Source organism: Ciona robusta, chromosome 4, assembly GCF_009617815.1.
Source record: "Ciona robusta chromosome 4, ASM961781v2".
Classification (NCBI taxonomy): domain Eukaryota; kingdom Metazoa; phylum Chordata; class Ascidiacea; order Phlebobranchia; family Cionidae; genus Ciona; species Ciona robusta.
This window is the reverse complement of record NC_143238.1, coordinates 6,163,810-6,183,692: the sequence shown is the minus strand read 5'-3', so window position 1 is coordinate 6,183,692 and position 19,883 is coordinate 6,163,810. Positions and strand designations below refer to the sequence as shown.

At 34.6% G+C, this 19,883-nt stretch overlaps 3 protein-coding genes across 6 annotated transcripts in view; 1 reads left to right on the top strand and 2 right to left on the bottom strand.

Annotated features, from left to right (window-relative positions):
• Nucleotides 1–19,883, bottom strand: part of LOC149737105 (ATP-binding cassette sub-family F member 1-like) — a 39,205-nt gene that overhangs the window by 11,507 nt on the left and 7,815 nt on the right. The window lies entirely within an intron of this gene.
• The window catches only part of LOC149737104 (E3 ubiquitin-protein ligase UBR4-like), a 59,667-nt gene continuing 39,810 nt past the window's right edge, over nucleotides 27–19,883 (bottom strand). For all 3 annotated transcript variants that reach the window (XM_089876255.1, XM_089876257.1, XM_089876256.1), the window contains exons 75-105: nucleotides 19,666–19,784; nucleotides 19,264–19,443; nucleotides 19,030–19,161; nucleotides 18,510–18,707; nucleotides 18,012–18,213; nucleotides 17,361–17,452; nucleotides 16,813–16,942; nucleotides 16,455–16,558; nucleotides 15,811–15,965; nucleotides 15,373–15,460; nucleotides 14,658–14,793; nucleotides 14,147–14,320; nucleotides 13,752–13,873; nucleotides 13,264–13,417; nucleotides 12,855–12,982; nucleotides 12,284–12,436; nucleotides 7,521–7,688; nucleotides 7,102–7,275; nucleotides 6,692–6,828; nucleotides 6,071–6,244; nucleotides 5,437–5,584; nucleotides 5,095–5,184; nucleotides 4,592–4,690; nucleotides 4,197–4,301; nucleotides 3,808–3,936; nucleotides 3,018–3,148; nucleotides 2,474–2,668; nucleotides 2,118–2,273; nucleotides 1,475–1,637; nucleotides 1,045–1,146; nucleotides 27–426 (exon numbers count right to left, since the gene is read on the bottom strand). In XM_089876255.1, coding sequence (XP_089732381.1) covers nucleotides 310–426; nucleotides 1,045–1,146; nucleotides 1,475–1,637; nucleotides 2,118–2,273; nucleotides 2,474–2,668; nucleotides 3,018–3,148; nucleotides 3,808–3,936; nucleotides 4,197–4,301; nucleotides 4,592–4,690; nucleotides 5,095–5,184; nucleotides 5,437–5,584; nucleotides 6,071–6,244; nucleotides 6,692–6,828; nucleotides 7,102–7,275; nucleotides 7,521–7,688; nucleotides 12,284–12,436; nucleotides 12,855–12,982; nucleotides 13,264–13,417; nucleotides 13,752–13,873; nucleotides 14,147–14,320; nucleotides 14,658–14,793; nucleotides 15,373–15,460; nucleotides 15,811–15,965; nucleotides 16,455–16,558; nucleotides 16,813–16,942; nucleotides 17,361–17,452; nucleotides 18,012–18,213; nucleotides 18,510–18,707; nucleotides 19,030–19,161; nucleotides 19,264–19,443; nucleotides 19,666–19,784 — 4,355 coding nt within the window. In that variant the 3' untranslated portion in view covers nucleotides 27–309. The remainder of the gene's footprint in view (nucleotides 427–1,044; nucleotides 1,147–1,474; nucleotides 1,638–2,117; nucleotides 2,274–2,473; nucleotides 2,669–3,017; nucleotides 3,149–3,807; nucleotides 3,937–4,196; nucleotides 4,302–4,591; nucleotides 4,691–5,094; nucleotides 5,185–5,436; nucleotides 5,585–6,070; nucleotides 6,245–6,691; nucleotides 6,829–7,101; nucleotides 7,276–7,520; nucleotides 7,689–12,283; nucleotides 12,437–12,854; nucleotides 12,983–13,263; nucleotides 13,418–13,751; nucleotides 13,874–14,146; nucleotides 14,321–14,657; nucleotides 14,794–15,372; nucleotides 15,461–15,810; nucleotides 15,966–16,454; nucleotides 16,559–16,812; nucleotides 16,943–17,360; nucleotides 17,453–18,011; nucleotides 18,214–18,509; nucleotides 18,708–19,029; nucleotides 19,162–19,263; nucleotides 19,444–19,665; nucleotides 19,785–19,883) is intronic.
• Nucleotides 8,098–12,134, top strand: LOC149737106 (uncharacterized). 2 transcript variants are annotated; one of them, XM_089876299.1, is made up of 4 exons: nucleotides 8,098–8,830; nucleotides 10,800–10,996; nucleotides 11,197–11,381; nucleotides 11,584–12,134. In XM_089876299.1, the coding sequence occupies exons 2-4, from the start codon at nucleotides 10,807–10,809 to the stop codon at nucleotides 11,884–11,886; spliced, it is 678 nt and encodes a 225-aa protein (XP_089732425.1). In that variant the 5' UTR covers nucleotides 8,098–8,830; nucleotides 10,800–10,806; the 3' UTR covers nucleotides 11,887–12,134. The 2 variants fall into 2 exon arrangements, with proteins under 2 accessions (XP_089732425.1, XP_089732424.1); XM_089876298.1 differs by lacking the exon at nucleotides 8,098–8,830 and adding an exon at nucleotides 8,867–9,185.

Below are 19,883 nucleotides of genomic sequence, written 5' to 3'. Positions count from 1 at the left end.
AAGGAGAAACATTATGACCAGTAGGATCTTGCATCACGACATAGTTTATTCTTAATTTTCAATTTTTCAACACAAACCAAACATCAAGCAAACTGTACAAGCCAATTTTTCGTTTAGATTTAAACACCAAGCAACTTATAACCCTTTTTGTTGAACAGGCATTTTTTAAGTTGGACCAATTATTGGAAATTCGACCGAAACACATTTTATCATTTACTTAATCACCAGCAAGCAAGCATGTATAGTAAAGCAAGTTAAATAATATGCAACACTCTGTTTTACTGGGTATATGCAAATCAAGGATATATTTTATGGGACTGAGTCAAAGATTTGTTTGATGAAAGAAGTGACGTCCCCTTCGATATCTTCATGGAGTCCCGTTACATCAATAAACTCATCAAGAGATTCACAAACAAGGTACTCGCTCTGTTAACAATGTCAATTTAAAACAACATTCATGAATAAATGAATGTTATAGTAAGGTGGGGGAAGATGGGACATATGTTTATTCTCTTTTCTTGTCTTATTTAGTAGAAAACAAAGAAAATTCAACAAATTATAAAACTATGTTTCCACGACTCCCATAAACCGTTGTTAATTGTTTAAAACACGATCAGTATATTTAAATATTATGTGATAAAAGTGTCCCATCTTCCCCCACCTTACTATATGTTACTGCAGGGCAACGACATTTGTTATAACATGGGTGTTGGGGTAAGGGGTTATATCTGGCCTAAATCCCAGGTCCTTGACAAGGGCCTCACTCCCATATTAAACAATACACCTATGCCATTAAACAAAACAGACATTCCGCAGATTTTGTCGCAGTGCCATGGTATAGAACCTCACCCATATAGAATAGAACGTGCATATACAATGTTGGGATAATGGGCCAACTCTGGTCTAAATCTCTGCTGTAGGACCCTACTTACATAGAATAAAAACTAACAACACAGTTCTATATTCAAAAACAGGCGTCCAGCAGATTTTGCATAACACCTTATCATATCCACAACCCCACCATGTTGGTTATAACTCCCTTACCTGGAATTTCTGCAGCATTTTCTCACCAGTTTCCAAGAGTTGTGAATCATTATGCCGGATATATTCAGCAAGTGACGGACTACCTCCTTCATCAGGTACATTCTGGAAACAAATTATTATAAATTTTTTTTTTATAAATTATATTTCTGTGGATAATCTAATATAAAAACTATTTCCGACATTTTATTTGGCTTTGAGCAAGACTTTATCAGAGAATGTAATGGAACGTAAAGATACTCCATTTTTTTATACAAGATGAGCTGCTAAATAATACATTATGCCTGGTAGCAATGGTAACAGAATGTTTTATTGTATATTTCTTATCTTTTTAATACAACTTTTAAGTTTTAAAACCACTTAAATTTCATATCTTTTTAATACAACTTTTTAACACAAGTTTCAAAACCACTTATATAAAAACATGATTTACCTTGAATTGAACAGTCACAATGAGTTCCACCAACGACCAGAACAACAAGTATGGTTTATACACGTTGTATTCCTTCACCTCACGATCTGTGAGTTTGTTGGTTTGTGAGGTTGAGGTGTGTCGAGTCTGTGCAAGGACCAACAACCTACGTAGGAACCTCACCCTTGGATAAAGTATACGTTATATTAATCAAGACAATACAGAGCATATAAACATACAATAAACTAACAATATAGACCAACTGTGGCCTTAATTTCAGGCCCTAAAGCATACTTTGCTGTATGACCTGACCCATATAGAATAAAACGTGCATATACAATGTTAGGGTAATGAGCCAACTCCGGCCTAAATATCTGATGTAGGACTCTACTTACATTGAATAAAAACCACCACCACCATTTCATAATTCCCACTCATAACCAATAAAGTAAAGATCTGGTGTTTTGAAAACATAACAGATAAAAATCTCGTCCAACCAATTGTATAATAAAAGAGATATATTTCGCCTAAATGGCATCGTCAGTCTCTTATTCGAATAGAAGAGGTTTTATTACTGTATTTCTTTACACAAGAATCGTCCTACTCTATGAGCACCCGATAAGGGCCAGATTCATAAAATGAATTACAGTTAGCAAAACCGAACCTGTCTTCTTTCCATTTCTTTGCCCCTCGTACAAACGGGACGATAGCAGCGTGAAAGAGAGGACCCTCAACTTCATAGGAAGATTCAACCCACTTATCTGGAGGTTGGAGCAAAAACTCGGAGATCAAGAGCTCTTCCCGGAACTGGATGCGAGTCCTGAACAAAAATGTTTCCCAAAAATTCCTAATATATCTTAAAATAGCCCAAATAATATAAAAACTTTTGAACATATATCACTTAATAAAATAACTTATGTAATTTAACGACAGATCAAAATAAAATAAAGCAGTTTTTTAAAATAGCTTAAAATAAATAAAATAAAACCTTTAAATGTTTGTTTCAATAAAATAACTTACGTGTTTATAACATAGAGCCCAGCATGGATAAGATAAGGTATCAGATGAACATTAGATTGTTTCCCTCCACCCCCAGTTTCCTCACTAAATGATCTTTCATGGGCGAATCTCAGGAGAAGAAGTTTCAGGTCATGTACTGTGTTGTGGAAGTTGGGTTCACGCTGGTTGGTGGCTTCTTGTATGTAAGTGTTGTGTCTAGTGCATGGGATAGTATGAGGGTAAGAGATAGGTATTAATATACTGTATAGACTGTTTTAATCAAAGCGGGTGAGGTCCTGTGCGTGGTACGCCATGGGTCCTAGAATTTGAGCGAAGATTGGCCCATTATCTTAAAGTAATAAAATATTCTAATCTATATGGGTGAGGTCCCGCAGCGTGACACGCCATGGGACCTAGATTTTGGGCCGGGAGGCATTTTTCAACCTTTGATACTGTATTCGAGAAAAAAATAGGAGTTATTATTAATACGTGATATTGCCCATGTATTTGGTCATTTGTAAGCCTAGGACCCTCCTTATCACAGAATACTTTCCCATTAAAATACCTCGCAAGACAAGATGCAAAAGCAGACTCCGGGACATGCACTCCCCACATGGGGAGCAATCCATTACATTTAGTGCTGGCATTTTGCAGCAAAGCTGAATCCCATTCCTCTCTTCCTCTTGCCATGCGCACCTGCGTATTTACAAAAGGTTTTATTTTGTGCAAAAAGATGCTGCTTTAATGCATGACCAGTAGAATTATGTATATCTGTGTATGTATTACAGTATGCTGTTGTTATGTGTATCTGTTTATGTACATATGTATGTTGTACAAAGCTATGATAAACTACAAAGAACCAGGAGAAATACAGTAAGGACTTAGTGGTACGAAAACGTAACAGACAAAAAACAAGTCCAACCAAATCTATATAAGAGATATATATGAGCACCAGATCACGGTCAGTTTTGCGAAATTCATTACAGGAGAGACATATATTGTTTTCTTCTGTGAGAATAAGTTCTTCTGGCATTTCATGGCATGGGACTTGAGATTTAGGCCAAAGTTAGCCCAATACCCTAACACCCAGGGTGCTATAACCTATTAGTGACCACTGGATTGGAGCAATGTCCCTTAAGTGTCTTGCCTAAGGATACATACGCCTATTAGTATGGGGCATCTTATGCCTTTAAAACAGACACAAAACCATATAAAGAGAGGTACTAGCTTTTTAGTGCTCTACACAGTAAAAAAATTGATTGAAATACATGTAAATCATGCTTATATAAAAACACTTAGAACTAAAAAGAAATGCTGAAAAAAAGAAACTAAAAATGCATATAATTGTAACTTACAGCAGCAGTATGACAATCATAATGAACCACGTTGAAATGAGACACAGTGGAATATCCTTGCTGTTTGCGAGATTTATTTTCAAATTCTTCAAGAGGACACCTTCGTGTGTATGTGTATATACCAAGAACCTGTATTATATTATATAGTGAAATAGACATGTAACCATAGTAAGTTAGTAATACACATTGCTTTTTATAATGTAAACTGTTGCTAGGCATATTAATATTATAATCATATTTATTTTTACTCTCTGGCCTGAATTTTGGCAGAGGAACAATTGTCATTATAACATACTGCTTCTAAAAAACTTCAGAAGAAGCCAATGTAATGAAGACGTTTGAGTCATAAAGCGTAATCAGAGAAAAATAAAGATAAATATCCAAGTCACCTTTTTAGGTTCAAACTTATATCCTTCCCTGCATATAATGCATGTGAGTCCAGATTCTTCAACAAGTTCCGTGATCTGCTGGAGGATGGAGGATTTCGAGATCACCTGGAATAATGGTGAATGAAGGTAACTTACTTTATCCCCGCATGGCCGGAAAATGACAGCCGTTACACTTACACGGATGTTCTGTTTCTTACTTTATCCTCGCATATAACTTACTTTATCCTCGCATGGCCGGAAAATGACAGCCGTTACACTTACACGGATGTTCTGTTTCAAACACCTCGTGCCCGCTTATAAATTACCACAAATGTAACTTTGTGGTAATTGTTTTTTTTCAGATTTTTTACATATAATGAAACAATTTATTACAGTTACTTTAAAATACAACATACTTGTCCCTTTTCATTGGTGTGCATACCAAGAGCACCAAGTTGTTTTTGACGAACTGCCATTGCCTTTTTCTTTTTCTCTTCTCTGGTTTGACGACGTACCTGCAGACAAAGTTACATTATTATTATAATGATGCAACCAATATCATTGAAACAATATGAATAGACAGGAATTGATTGATAATGAATATTGTAGTGGGCAATGATTGGAAAAGAGTATCCCATACTTTCATGTCTAAATCCTACGACCATTGCATACCACGCTGCATGAACTCACTCATATAGAATAGGATACAAGAATAGTATCTCATTTTGCCCCGACATATGATTAACTTTAAAGTTTAAATTGTCACAAAAAATTGGTTAAATAGTCATGAAAAAAGTTAAATAGTAACAAAAAGTCGTTAAAATATTTACTAAAAATTTTAAATAGTAAAACAACAAAAAAGTTAAAATAGTAATAAAAAAGTAGCCACAAAAAGTAGTTAAAATATTGACAAACTTACCTGTTTAACTTGCTTAGCCACCTCAGCATGTTCTTGTAAAGCTTCCAGAACATTCTCGGATAAAGAACCAATCCCTCCTTCCGTTGCCACCTGGAATATACATTATGTTGTTACATCTAGAAAAAAAATCACACAGAGCCAAGAGAATATTAAGCGGATTTTCCTCTAAAATAATTTTTTAATTGCACCGATTTTTGTGCTGAATTATGAAGTTTTTTTATGGCCGAATTGATTACAAATGTCCTGTGCGTGGCTTTTCTTAAGAATTGTTCAGATTGTGGCAGAAAATCAAAAATTCTATCTTCCTCGCATGACATTCTTTCCAATGTGGCATTCACCAACCTGTTCAAGTCTATGCAACCCAGGGATGGCAGTTTCTCCAACCATTTCCTGCGTTAACAGATGTTTTGTACACAACCCTGTAAGCATGCGCAAGCAATATGGAAGGCCAGGTCTTGAAGTGAAGGTCTTCCAATCTTCAGCATCAAAACTAAACAAAATATCATGTTATTTATCCAGCGTTATACAGATTAACATATTAGGGATGCCATGTTTAGTATTCTGTAAGGCACTAATGAACATTGTTGCGTACAATACAGATTAGGCTGGTGGAAAGTGTTTAGAGGTTGGTAGTTAGGGGTTATAGGGGTTTATGTAGTAAAGGGATATAATGTATGAATGTAGCATAACTTATTTATCCTTGTCGTTACACGGATGTTCCGTTTCATACACCTACTGCCTGCGTACAAGTTACTACATATGTAACTGTGTGGGTGAATATAAAGGAAATGACTCTACTATATGATAAACTTAGTAACAGTAATGGTTCTGTTCAATATTGATCATTACTTTTCTGCTTAAATTAGATATTTAGTTTAAAAATAAGTTCTGGTCTAGAACTAAACATATATTCTTAATAACTAATGCATAAAAAAAAATGTTCAAAATTAACACATTTTTACAACATGCTACATACTTCTTATGCTCTGGTATATGTGTGTTAAGATATGCGAGTGCTTCTTGTACAATTCCATTCTTCACAATGAGATCTTTCAATTGATTTCCATTTGCATTGAACTGTATACCAGCTACTATCTCACAGAAGCAGTTTAAATACAAAGTATCATCATCAGTGTGGCTCTCATCATATCTAGGTTAAATAAATATAACTTGATTTATCTTCGTCTATGATCGTTTCATACACCACATGCCCGTTTACAAGGTACCATGCAATTTTGTAAGTTATTGACTTTTTTTTCAAATGTAGTATGACTGACAAATTTACAACCCATAAAAAAAACGTAGCATGTTAGGGAATCATTTCCTGATGAAGTCTGGTCAGATGACAAACGAAACGTCAGAAATACACAAGTTTTTATACCAGATGAAAAATTAAAAATTATTTACATTATGCCTGGTTGCAGAAGTAACAGAATAACAAATTAACTAGTACTGACAGGAGGCAGACCTGGTATTTAAGCCAGATTTGGCCCATTGCCCCAACATTGTATTTGCACATTTTATATCTGTAAGGTCTTATGTTAATGCGCGCCATAGGACCATAGTTTGCCCGTTACCACAAACAAGTCAAACTTACTTTTCAAAGTGAAGATAAAGCTTGAAATGGTCAATTAACATTTGCATTCGATCTGAATCACCAAACGATAGGACGGGTATGATGCGTAAGATACCTTGGAAGATAATGGAATGTGTTTGGACGAACTCGCTGTCGATCTGCATGTTTGCAAGTGTGACTTATTAAATTTATTTATGATAGACCATGTATAACATCTGTTTCAGTGTAAAATTAATGTTACAATACAATACATATTCGATAGAACATTAGAAATAATGTTCACATCTAAATATGAACGCTACAATAAAAAAATGCTTAAATAGTAGGAAAAATATGGGATGCCCTGCTGTGGGACCTCACCCACATAGAATAGAAGCAAATATTTAACCTGTAATAATATAGAGCCATTAAGTTACATTATAAGCACACACCTGTTGGAGCAGCAATGTTAACTTCTCATTATCTCCCGTAAATTCCTCAGTAGTGAGGTCATGACTGATGATGTCACTCTTAGTTTTATCGGACGCAGCCTCCTTAAGGATGCTTTCCATGATGTGGAGGAGTTGTTCAACCATCGATACTCCATCCTCACGTGCTTGTAATCCCTGGAAGATGAGAGGATATGGGGTTATACAGGGGGGTGTTCCGAAAGTCACTGCGAGGGATTATATAGGGTGACTGGAAAGTCACTGTGCACTGTTCTAATGATACAACTCATGCTAGCTTACATAAGTCCAAACAGTGATATATTTAAAATTAGATATAAATATGTGGATTTAATATTGCCATAAAACCGTGTTTTCTAACCTCAATATCCACCCATCTTAGCGTATATTGACTGCCCACTTACCAAGTTAAGAGTCCCAAGTAAAGTATTGAGTGTGTTAAGCTTTGGTTGGGCAAGATATTGTCTGTTTATCTTCAGTTTCACAGCATGGGACATTAGCTTTAAAATCACATCAACCAACTGCCTGCCATGGATTAAACTGTGGACAGATTCAAGTCGAGACAGCATGACCTGAAAAATATAATGAATGTGTGAGCGACTTCACTTTTGCGAACATGTCAGTTAGTGTTGGGATAATGGGTCAAATATGGACCAAATCCTAGGTCCTCAAGAACCACACCAATATAGAATAAATGTACATATACAATGTTGGGGTAATGGGCCACATCGGGCCTAAATCCCTGGTCCTAAGGACCTTATCCATAAAGAATAGAAATAGAAGCCTTATTTAGTGCAGTTGTTTACTCCCTGTTGTTTATTCCTACAAATTAATTAATTGTTGTGTTTATTCCTGGTAGCAGACACTTGCCCGTCAATGTTATGACCTCATTGATAATTAGCCGTGCGTAAACACACGCTTGGCTTGCCAATTGTGCAACAATTAACTGGAATGAAAGCATCAGCATTCCTTTATGAACCCATAAGGATTTAAACCACTGGTCAATAACAGTCAACAGGCAACGATGGTGCATTAATTTGCATAGTGTAGTTATTGTATAGTTTTTACATAGCCATGTTTTAGATGCTCCATAGTATTTGTATATTTTTGTATAAAGGTTTTAAATTTGGTTTATAACTACAGCTAACAACATTATGCATGTTCTAGTTTCTATTTAGTGTTTGTGTATATCTATCTGAATAAAGGGTTTTGGTTTGTAAGCATAGCTAGTATTATGTATTTCTACTTCTAGTATTAGCATGTTTCAAGCTGCTATATGTTTGTATATTTATATAAAAGGTTTTCAATTCGGTTTGCAAATATATCTGGCATTATGTAGTTTTATCATTGGCACGTTTTAAATTGCTTTGCTATATGCTTGTATATTCCTATACAACAGTATTGCTTGATCATTTCTGCTATATGCATATACACGTGTATGTTTTTATATATGGTACACATTTCTACATAATGCTTTTCATTTTGGTGTTGCGTTAAGCTGGTATTGTGCATTTATATATGTATGTTTTATATGTATATATATACCTATTTTTATATAAAGGTTTTCATTTTGGTGTTGCGTTTATACACGAGTAAATGAGATGTCACGAGTAAGGAAGGAAGTCAATACGTCATCAAACTAAACGGAGAATACGTTAGAATAACACACCTGCTAATACAGAGAATACTCCTAGCTGTTGTGTATTGTGAAATAGTATGTGAACAGATGTGTGTTTTATGATATGTTGTGTATAATAGTGGTGTTATTACATAAGTATTCATACACATTAAATATTTCAGGCATATTTAGACAATTTTGCAGAATTTGTTACAAGACCGAACAGGTTTATATGTGATATTGTGAAACAGACTGTGGACAGATATGTGTTCTGTATAATATTGGTGTCATTTCACAAGTCAGATTTTCAGACATATTTAGGCAGTTTGGCAGAATAGTTTTTAAAAATTTTGCACTTGTCACAAAAATTTAAATGTGATAAATCTACAAAAGCTGGGAAGTTTGTATTATACAAAGTACAAGGTTGAATACTTATGGATAATGTGTACAGGTTTGTATATTTATATTTAAAGGTTTTTATTCAATATAATAATTAATGATAAGTGTGATGATAGCGAAGTATAATTAACAGGTAATATCTTTTTTGCCTGTGTATGTATATTTTTTACAGTGTTGTTTTATAGTAACATTAGGTAATTAAGGTTTATATGCAACATTGTAGTTATATTTTAAATAAAGCATCTATGGACATAACGGTAAATAAAAAGAAAACATAAGTTATATATATGTAACAAATGCAACATACCAAATACAGGGCAGGCAAATCCACAAAAGTTTAAAAAATATATACAAAAAATATATTGTAATGTGGGGTAAGATGAGGTATTAACACTCAAATTCCATACTATATAGCAGGGTGGAGAAGATGGGACACCTTTTCATTCCATTGTCTCAACCTTTTCGGTAGTAAACAAAGCACATTCAAAGAATTATATACCTGTATACTTATTGTTTAAAACACAACCAGGATATTTAGATATTATGGGCTAAAGGTTTCCAATCTCTTCCCACCCTACTATATATTATAGTAAGCAGATCATGTTTAGTTGTTTGAATATAAAGCCACCATTTAAGGGGAAGATTAAATCACGCAACAGTCTATTATGATTGGCAGATACACCATGTAATTCTCAGAAGATTGAGTCAATACAATTAATGTGTTGTTGGGCAGTTAAGCTGAATAGCAAATTCAATGTAGAGTTGTAAGACTAAATTGAGTAGCGGTCTATAGAGTATTGTGTGAAGTTATAAAATACAGATAAAGGCAGTGTATGGGATAACTGGCAATGTTGCATTTAACTAAAAGATTAAATTCAATTTAGCTGGTTCTAAGAATAAATTGTGTATAATAGTTTTACATAGCTCAATGCATGTAAATTATAGGTAAACTAATACAGACAGGGGCATTAAGATATATTATAAATAAAATGTGTATTTATGCAAAAAGTTTACAATTTGGTTTGCAAATGTATCTGGCATTATGTATTTTTATCATGAGCACGTTTTAGTTAAGAAATAATACACACAGGTGCATTAAGCTATGTTATAAATACACTGACAGAGAAAAATTTATGAATACCACATCCGATAATTGAATGTGTAAGATAAATATATACATATTGAATATTTACAGAGTACACACACTACGTAAGATTTATTAAGCACATGTTTGAGTAGCTGGATTACCTTATTGTTTAATGTCTGACTAGTGGCAGTTATATGTTTTTATTGATTGTACACATAGGCACCAAACTGTTTAAAATGCAGGGGAGGCTGGGATAGTTATATACGCACATTCATATGAAACAAACATGTAGTACACATATACTTATACTGTACAGTTATCTAATACATTTAATTACACCAACATTATATGTCATATAATCCACAAATAATGTAACAGCTTTTATTTTGGTTTACAACTATAACAAATAGCATTATGTATTTTTAGAATAAGCGTGTTTTGACTCCGCTGCTATGTTTGTAAACTTATGTACAAAAGCTTTTATATTGGTTACAACTACAGCTAAATGCATTTCCAGCATGTTTTGAGCTGCAATATGTTTGTATATTTATGTTTAAAAGTATATTTTGTTTTCAACAGACGACATATGGCAAATTCAACAAACCAAACGCGAAGTCCATTCGTAGATTACGATTATCTAATTAAAGTGGTCGTCGTGGGCGACTCGGGGGTTGGCAAAAGTCAACTAGTCGCTCGTTTTACAAGGAATGAGTTTTCAACGAACAGTAGACAAACTATTGGAGTCGAATTCGCAACAAAAACAATCAAAGTTGAATGTAAGATTTGAATGAAACAATTTTTACAACATTTTAACTGACTAACTGACAATTTTTCAACTGACAAAGTTTTGTATAAAGCCTAAAAAAACTTTGGGAATAAAAGGGACATAAACCATAGTTGAATCAAATATATTAAATTTTAGAAAAAATCCACATGAAATCATATTTTTAACAAAAATACCCATGTTCTAATACAGCACGTAGCATATGTGCCCAACTATGGGATACGGCTGGAGAAGAAAGATACCGCGCGCTTGCATCGGCGTATTACAGGGGGGCTGTGGGTGTTCTACTGGTCTATGATGTCACAAACATGAAATCGTACCAGAATATCGCACACTGGTTATCAGAGATTAAAGCTTATACTCTCCCAACATGCCAGGTGAAGTTTTATTATTTAGCAATGTTATGTTAATTAGCAGTAGACAAATACCAATTTACCCATTTTAACGCACCTTTGTGAAATTGATTGTTTTTTTATGAAAAGACTATTTTTAGGGGTAATTTATATACCTACGTATTCATTTTTTGGCATTTTATTAATCCTCTTTCCATTCATTTAATTAACCACTGTTTCATGGCAGGTTCTAATGGTGGGCAACAAGATAGATCTTAAAGGTGTCAGAAAAATCACAGAACCGCAAGCTAAGACTTTTGCCAGCAGTAACGGGATGAAATACGTTGAAACATCGGCATTAGAATGCACAAACGTTGCCGATTCATTCACTACATTAGTCCATGGGATTTATAAAAACACAATCGAGGCAAAATTGAACAGGAATAATTATGACGACGCACGAAACACGAACAAAGCATCTGCTGTGCTGGAATTAACATCCGAATCAACGACAATGAAATATCGCGCAAAATGTTGCGGCACAACCTGAAGCGAACTACTTTTTCTAATGCCTATAATTGCTTACTAGCGTGGCATAGGCGCCAAACCTGGGGTAGTAAGGTAGCTGGCCTACCCCGCAATTTTTTTGCACTGCATTAAAATTAAACATAACAACGAATGAATTGCATTTTAAACTATCAGAAGCAAATGACGGCAATTGAGTTTTAGAAATGTAAATAATGTGCAGTATATGATCACATCAAACATATTTTAATACAATTTACAACTGCGCCTGCATACATATATTGTATTCTATGGAAGTGAGGGTAATGGGCCAATCCTGGTCTAAATTCCCCATGGCTTGCCACGCTGTAGGACCTCACCCACATAGAATAGGAGCCTACCCAACTTCATGCGTATGCAGCCATATTTATTATTCAATTTACCTCAATCCCCCCACACTGACTTAGCACGTTTGCAAGTTTATAAACTTCCTCCTCGTTTTGATCAGTTTTATCGGAATCCAGTCTTTCCACCATATCTTCCGTTGCTTCACCAAGCAAACCACGCATCCGGTAGATTACGTGCATGGGGTCAGCCTGTTGGTGAGAATGAGACATTTTAACAAAAATGTGGGAAATGAGACATTTTAACAAAAATGTGGGAAAATGAGACATTTTAACAAAAATGTGGGAAAATGAGACATTTTAACAAAAATGTGGGAAAATGAGACATTTTTAGGAAAACCCAACAAAAAAGTAAGAAAACTGATCAGCCAGTTGATCTCGAAATATTAGAAAATGAGACACAAACCAAGAAATAGACCAAAAAAGAAGTTTCAAGGAAAAAAGTGGAAAAAATCGAATAAATAAAAATTGAATGAATTTAAAACTTTTTCTGTGAAAATAAGATTCAAACACAAAATGTAGAGAAACTAAATAAAATGTTGAAAATTGTGGGATTTAAACCTTTTACGTTTCTGGTGCTATGAAAACAGAAATTAGTTTAAACTTTCACCTCATTGTGGTTGGGCAGCCATATCTTCTTATAAACATCACGTACTGGGAGATCCAATGCAATAATCTTGTTGTTTATCAGCAGCTCCATGCCACTGTCATCCTCTAGTAGTGCTATCAGGTCACAATCTGGAAAGTATTTGAATAAAAATAATTTTTCTGTAAAAATTTTTCGCAATGTTTTTTTTAACTTTTCTGTTTTTGCTTGCGTGTATTGTTGTGTTACATTTCCTGATGAAGTCTTGTGGAATGGCAGACAAAACAGTGGAAAAACAATACGACTTTTTATATCAGACAAGTCATCAAAAGATTAGTTACAAATGCCAGATGACAGATAAAACAGTGGCAATACACTATGTTTCCATACCAGAAGAGCTACTAAAAGATTGTTTACTTAAACAAGTCTCTACCTCTACATATTTTATTCTTTACATCCCTCATCAGAGGACCGAGCCCTGGTTCATTGCTTGAGTAAGGATTCCCAACCATCCTCCCTTGTAGGAAATCTTCTTGTAACGGATCTTTATCCAGTGAGAGGAAGAACTCACTTGTGTCATTCTCCTCCTGGGGATTTAAGATTAAAAATTAAACATTACATGCTCTAAGGAACCTGTGCTACAAAAACCTAACAGATATAAATCAAGTCCAACCAATTGTATAATAAAAAACTATTCTGTATAGCTGACTATTTGAGTAAACCATTAGTGACCCCTTGGTTTAAGCAAAATGACTTGCCCAAGAACAACGCTGCAAAAATCAAGCATTTAATCCACTATCTGAACTAACCACTGTGGCATTTTGGGGTTATTGGCAAAATCTGGCCAAAATCCTTGACAAGGACCTAACCCACATAGAATAGAACCACTGTAGTATAATGCTGAAGTACATTTTTATTTACCGGATAAATAATATTCGCAAGTCTTTCGAAGATGAATTGAGGGGTTTTAAGATCGCTTGTGTCTTGTTTCTTGATTGCTTCGATGCAAACCATCATAAAAGCACGAGTCTCGCTCTCAGTGCCTGGGTTTAAACAAATTTAAAGCAACAACAGAATATATATATATATATTACACAACAATTAGGTGAGAAAACAAAAAACAATTTCTTTATTTTAGTAAAAAAACACTAATTTTCCTGTAGTTTTTCTACACAGAGGTATTTTTATTTTTTTTGGCAGAAATAGTAAAAACAAAGATAACTTTTTACAGACATAATTTTTAAATAGTGTATTGTTTTATTTTTCAGAAAAATGTTTTTATTTAAATTTGATCAACTTAAACGTTCGCAACAAACCTGTTGTTAAATCCTCCAAAAGTTCAAGCAAAATATCCTGAGCATCATCCACAAGATTGGTACGTTGGATCACCAACCTACGCAAGCTTAGATAACTGTTCAACACCGTACCAACTAAGTTGCTCTTGTAATGTTGACGAACATATGATACTTGGACCATCTCGGATAGTAACTCTGGAAATTAGTTTTTAACATTACTAATAACTAATATTTTTATGAATTTAGTAAAATATTAATAAAACTATAAGTTATGAAGCCTATTACCTGAAAAATAATTTTTAATATTTTTATATAGTACTGTGGGGTAAGATGGGACACCTTTATCACATAATATCGAAATATCCTGATTGCATTTTAAACAATTAACAGTGGTCTATGGGAGTCGTTAAGATACAGTTTTATATTTCTTTGAATGTTCTTTGTTTGCTACCAAATGCCACTATATTTAAATCTTTATATAAAAGAAATTATTTCTCACAATAATCGTCTAATGTTAAGAATTTTTCGTTACCTGTAAGTTCTTTAAGAGCATACCCTTGTTGTAGATGTAGGTTCAGTGTTGTATCTTCAAGTGCCGACAGTTTAGATATTTCCTTTTGTATTAGTGAACCAAGTAATGGTAGAACACCTCGTGCTGCAAGGTACACCTGGAAATAGTTCGAAAATGTCATTTAGAATAATCTTTTAGCGGCTTGTCGGGTATAAAACGTGGTGTATTTTTCAAAGGTTTCATCAGGGCATGTAAAGTCTTGTCGAATGGTTGAGAAAACCTTGGAAATAGACTCTTTTTACACCAGATTAGCAGCTAAAAGATTATTTACATAATGACTGGTAACAGAAGTAATACAGTGTAATTTTGAGTTTAAAATAACCTATTTTTGCAAGCACTAGCAGCTCTAACTGAAGCAGAAAAGGAGCCAAGGGCTAAATTAAAAACGATTTCAAATGAGCTTGAAAATTCACTAATATGACCATTATTGACACAACAACTGCTGCTCTGTTGTAGCAATCCAACTGTTACTCAACTCCTACACGATCTATCGCACGATGCAAATTGTTATGTGGTAATTCAACCTTACACATGTACATTAAACTTCACATATAAAAAGGTTGTTCAATCGAAGGAACAAAAAAGTAAACACAACCCAATTGTTACTCAAACCTTACAAGATTTATCTACCACAAAATGTGAATTGTGCTAATTCAATGTTACACATGCAACTTACCCTCCATTGCTTTGGTCTTATTTGCTCTTGATATAAAGACAAGAACTCGAAAGCTGCTTCGCCAGCCGTGCCCAACTCATTTAAGTAACTGTGTTATAAAATATACGAGATCAAATTTGTTAAGTAAAATATGTGGTGTACAGTTTGAAAAAATAATATGATCATCCACAAAGCAACATACATGGTAACTTGTAAGCAAGCACGAGGTTTGTTAAACAGAACGCCCATGCTATAATGACTGCCATGCATTATGTATGATTCCACAACTCATTAAGGGTGTTGGGGTAATGGACCAAATCTGTCAAGTCTTATGCCCCCATAGACCTTACCTATACAGAATCGAATTACACAACTTAAGTTCTCCTACAGTATTATTTAGTTGGGTGGGGAAAATAAGGGACACCTTATAATATTATTTTCATTGTTGGTAAGTCTTACCTTGTTAGTAAATCAAGAACTTGTGGTTTTCTGCTTGTGTTTCTAGCAAGGCTTGTCAGCACGGCACAAGCTGCTTGTCTTACCGACCTCGATGATGGACAGAACACGAGGGAACGGAGGAAGGATTGACGAGATAACGATACTTTGCTCGATTCCTGTGAATAAAACAACATTTCGATGTATATTATGGAACATATATTAACATATACAGTCAACCCAGTGCGTGAAGCATATATAGGGTGTTCGGAAAGTCACTGAGCACTGTTCGAATGATACAACTCGTGTCAGCTTAAGAGTTACTGCATATGTAACTTTGGTGGTAAATGTTTTTTGGGGGGACAGGCGGGTATTCTTCACAAATGATACAGTGTGTCTGAAAGGTCACTGTGCACTGTTTTTAGTCTATTACTCTATTCCAAGGGAGCAGCTGATTGAGGTGTTTAGAAACAAAATAAGAAGGGTCCAAGCCTGTATTGAGGCTAACGGGGGTCACTTTCAACATTATTTATAATTGATCATTTATTTATAACACCTTTTATTAACAAATATTTGGAAGACTGCCTAATGCTCACATGTGGACCAAAGGTAGTTGTTTTATGCTTGGCACTGCCACCATTTAACATTAAATAAAGATAATTGAAAACCTGTTTTTTCTTGCGCAGAATGGCGTTTTTCCACTTAGCCACATACTTCTCTTGGAGATACTTTTCACGAACCAAAGCTTTGTTGGATTCAGCAGATGTTTCAACTGTATGTATATGTTTTAAATTTATATGTAAGAAAAATTAGCAAACAGTTAAATACACATAACTATTAATTGAACATTTTTTATACCAGACAAGCCGCTAAAATATTATTTACATTATGCCTGTGCTTAACATTATGCCTGTGCATTATGCTTAACAAAAAATAATTACCAAAAAAAATTTTTGATTAAAACCCCCCTTATTTTTTTATGGCTGCGCCATTGGTAGTAACTAACTAAAATTACAGCACGCCTACCTGGAGCTACTACGTGTCTGCTTCTTTTACTCCAAGCGTCAAACTGGTGGTTTGGATCAGAACTCAACCATTTCTTTGCTTCTACCGATACATTGCTGGTTGGAGCTTCTGTCTTCACATTAGGTGATACCTGATAAAATGGTGTAAGGTGTAAGTTCTATATGGATTATCTTCCATCTAATACTATGGAGCCTTGTCCCTAACTTAGGGGAAGGGACAGGTTTCAAATCTGGTAAGGTCCATGCGGTAGCACCCAGGGTTTTAGGGTAATGGGCCAATCCTGGCCTAAATCTTTGGTCCCATGGTATGCCACGCTGCAGGACTCTACTCACATAGAATTGAAGTTATAATATATGGAGGATTTTATAACTTGGATGATTTTTCATTACACAAAAAATGAAAAGTAGCAGTATGTGTAAGTTTGATGTGAAATATAACCAATCCTTTTTAACACCACCGTTTAGGCTTTATTTTTCAGTAAAAACACTTTTTTCAATGTCAAAAAATACTTTTATATCAAAAAAAGTTTAAAAATAAATTTAACATACCAGTTTCTTGAGCATGTTCATACAAGGCAAAGTCACATTCTCCACCACTGCTGGTGATTTTAACTTCACAACTCTTTGGAACAACTGCATTGCTGTAAAAAAGTGGTAATAATGTTTATATACACATATATATATTAAGTATATATGGGTGATATTGTGTGAAAATATATGAATGTATCTTGCTTTATCCTCAATTGTCGGGGCTACGACAGTTGTTATAAATACCACAAGTGTTCTGTTTTATACACCTCATGCCAGTTTATGAGTTACCATGTATGTTACTTCGTGGGTGTGTTTTGTCTGTATGGTTGACAATTTGGACAACCTATTAGTGACTACTCTTAAAGCAAAGGCCGGTAAATGTCTTGCCCAAGGACACTTAGGCTCAACAACTTTTATTTACAAATATAAAACACACAATTTTGGGTTAAATCTTTTACCAAGAAACCTGAGTATTATAATAGATTTAGCCCATTTCCCTAAAATTGTATATACAATTTTTTTGGGGTTTAAAAGGGGGGGTTTATGAACCCCTGGCTGTGCCACTGTGTGTATGCATGTTTTATTCTAATTGGATGAGATCTTATAGCATGGCATGGGACCTGGGTTACAGGGAGTTGGTTTAATATTCCATCATTCTAATGTACTTACCAGCTCTGAGTCGCAGCTGCCACAAGTTATCCCTCACATTAAGCATCGCCATCAACAATTGCATCTCACAAGCCACAGCTGAGGTTGGTAGGTCATCTCCATGGTGGTTGATGGCTCCAGTGATGCGAGATAATAATAGATCGTTCAATTGCAGTGTTGCCACTTCATTATTATGCACGAGTTCACCCAGTAAGCTGTGAACCTGCAGTGATGCCCATAAAGTTTAGGTATATTTATTTTAGAACGAAATTACAAATGACTATTTAAAATAACTGTTTAAAACCTTTAAAATGCATTAATTATAAATTAATTATAAATAAAGATTCCAAGTCCAAACATTCATTTATAAAATACTATTCCTTTTCAGGCTTGGCACTGAATTTTAGTAAAATCAATTACTATTTTGTAAGCTGAATTTGATGAAAAACAGAAATTGTAGTGTGCCAGTTTAAATAAAAAAAATAAATGAAAAAACTGAAAACTCTACTGTTCCATTACCTGTTTCCTCAGTTTAGCTGATCCTCTTCTCAAGTTAAAAGCCACAAGTTCCTGGACAATCCCGTTAGCTACAAGAAGTGGTTTGGCATGGACGTTTCTTCCAAGTGCTCGGAGCAATGTGATGCATTGTTGGGCGCTCGACGATGCACATCCGTAACAATCAGGAGCGCTCTCATAAGAAGAGGAAGTAGGTGCTCGCTAAAAAAATTTAGTAACTTGCTATCTGAAACTGTTATCTTAATATTTGAACTGTTTGGTTTTCCTTAGTGAAACTTTCTCAAGAGCCTTAACACAATATCTTGCCTACGTGAAGTTTTCAGGCAGGTTTTTGTTTCGGGTATTTAATTTCTGTCATCAAAAGGAATGTGAAAGTTCTGGGTCAGTAATAAATACTCTTGCTTTAATGTAACAACATGACCCCCATTTTCCTGCCAGTATAATGTAATATATAATGTACCATGTGTCTGAATATAAGTATAATATAATATGCCTAACAGCAATAGTATATAACATGACATACCCTTTGTTTTGCATCTACATCTGAACCAGTAACAGCCGATTGTTGGCGAAGATCATATTGTAATATCTCGCTTCTTGATGCGAGTACAGTCCGCATTATCACTGACAATTCTTCAAATAAAGTCTTGCAGCCCTGTGTATAAGAGTGGGGGTTATAAATGAACCTACCAATAAGAGTTATAAATAATACCAATATATATATTTTCCCATAAAAACAACAACATTATTTTCTCACCACGCAATATTTCTTTGCAAGTTGTTGTATGCTGTTGCTCACTGGAGCATTAAGTGAAGAAGATGCTCCTGTTGGAGTCCCGGAGGACAATGATAAAGGATGGGAGCTTCTTGTGTCCTTCTTTGTGGATGCGGGGAACTGATCCTGGGATGACGAGGAATCAGAGGAAACTTTGGAAATCTGAAAAAACAAAAATTGTTGGAAATCTGAAAAAATGTTTTTTGTTAGAAAAATGATAGTGTTTATTTTAATATAACGTTCAAGTTTTTATAAACTTATTGAAACAAAATGTCTACTACCAGTGTGTTTCGGACAATGAGTTTCATTCATTCACTCCATTTCATTCACTCCATTTCATTTACCGTGTTCATTCAGACTATGAGTTTTATTCACACAACATACTTGTAACAATAGTTCCTCCAGTCCTGGTTTATGTGAATTAAGCTGGCTATAAACAGCGTCAGCTTTTTCAAGCAATGTAACAACATTGGCAACCATCTTTTTACGATCTTCATCATTTTCTACATTTTGAAAATTAAAATTAGAATTGAGGAGGCAGCGACAGAAAAAAATTTATAGGGGTGGAAACCAATTTCTTTTGTTCAAACTGCATTTTAATA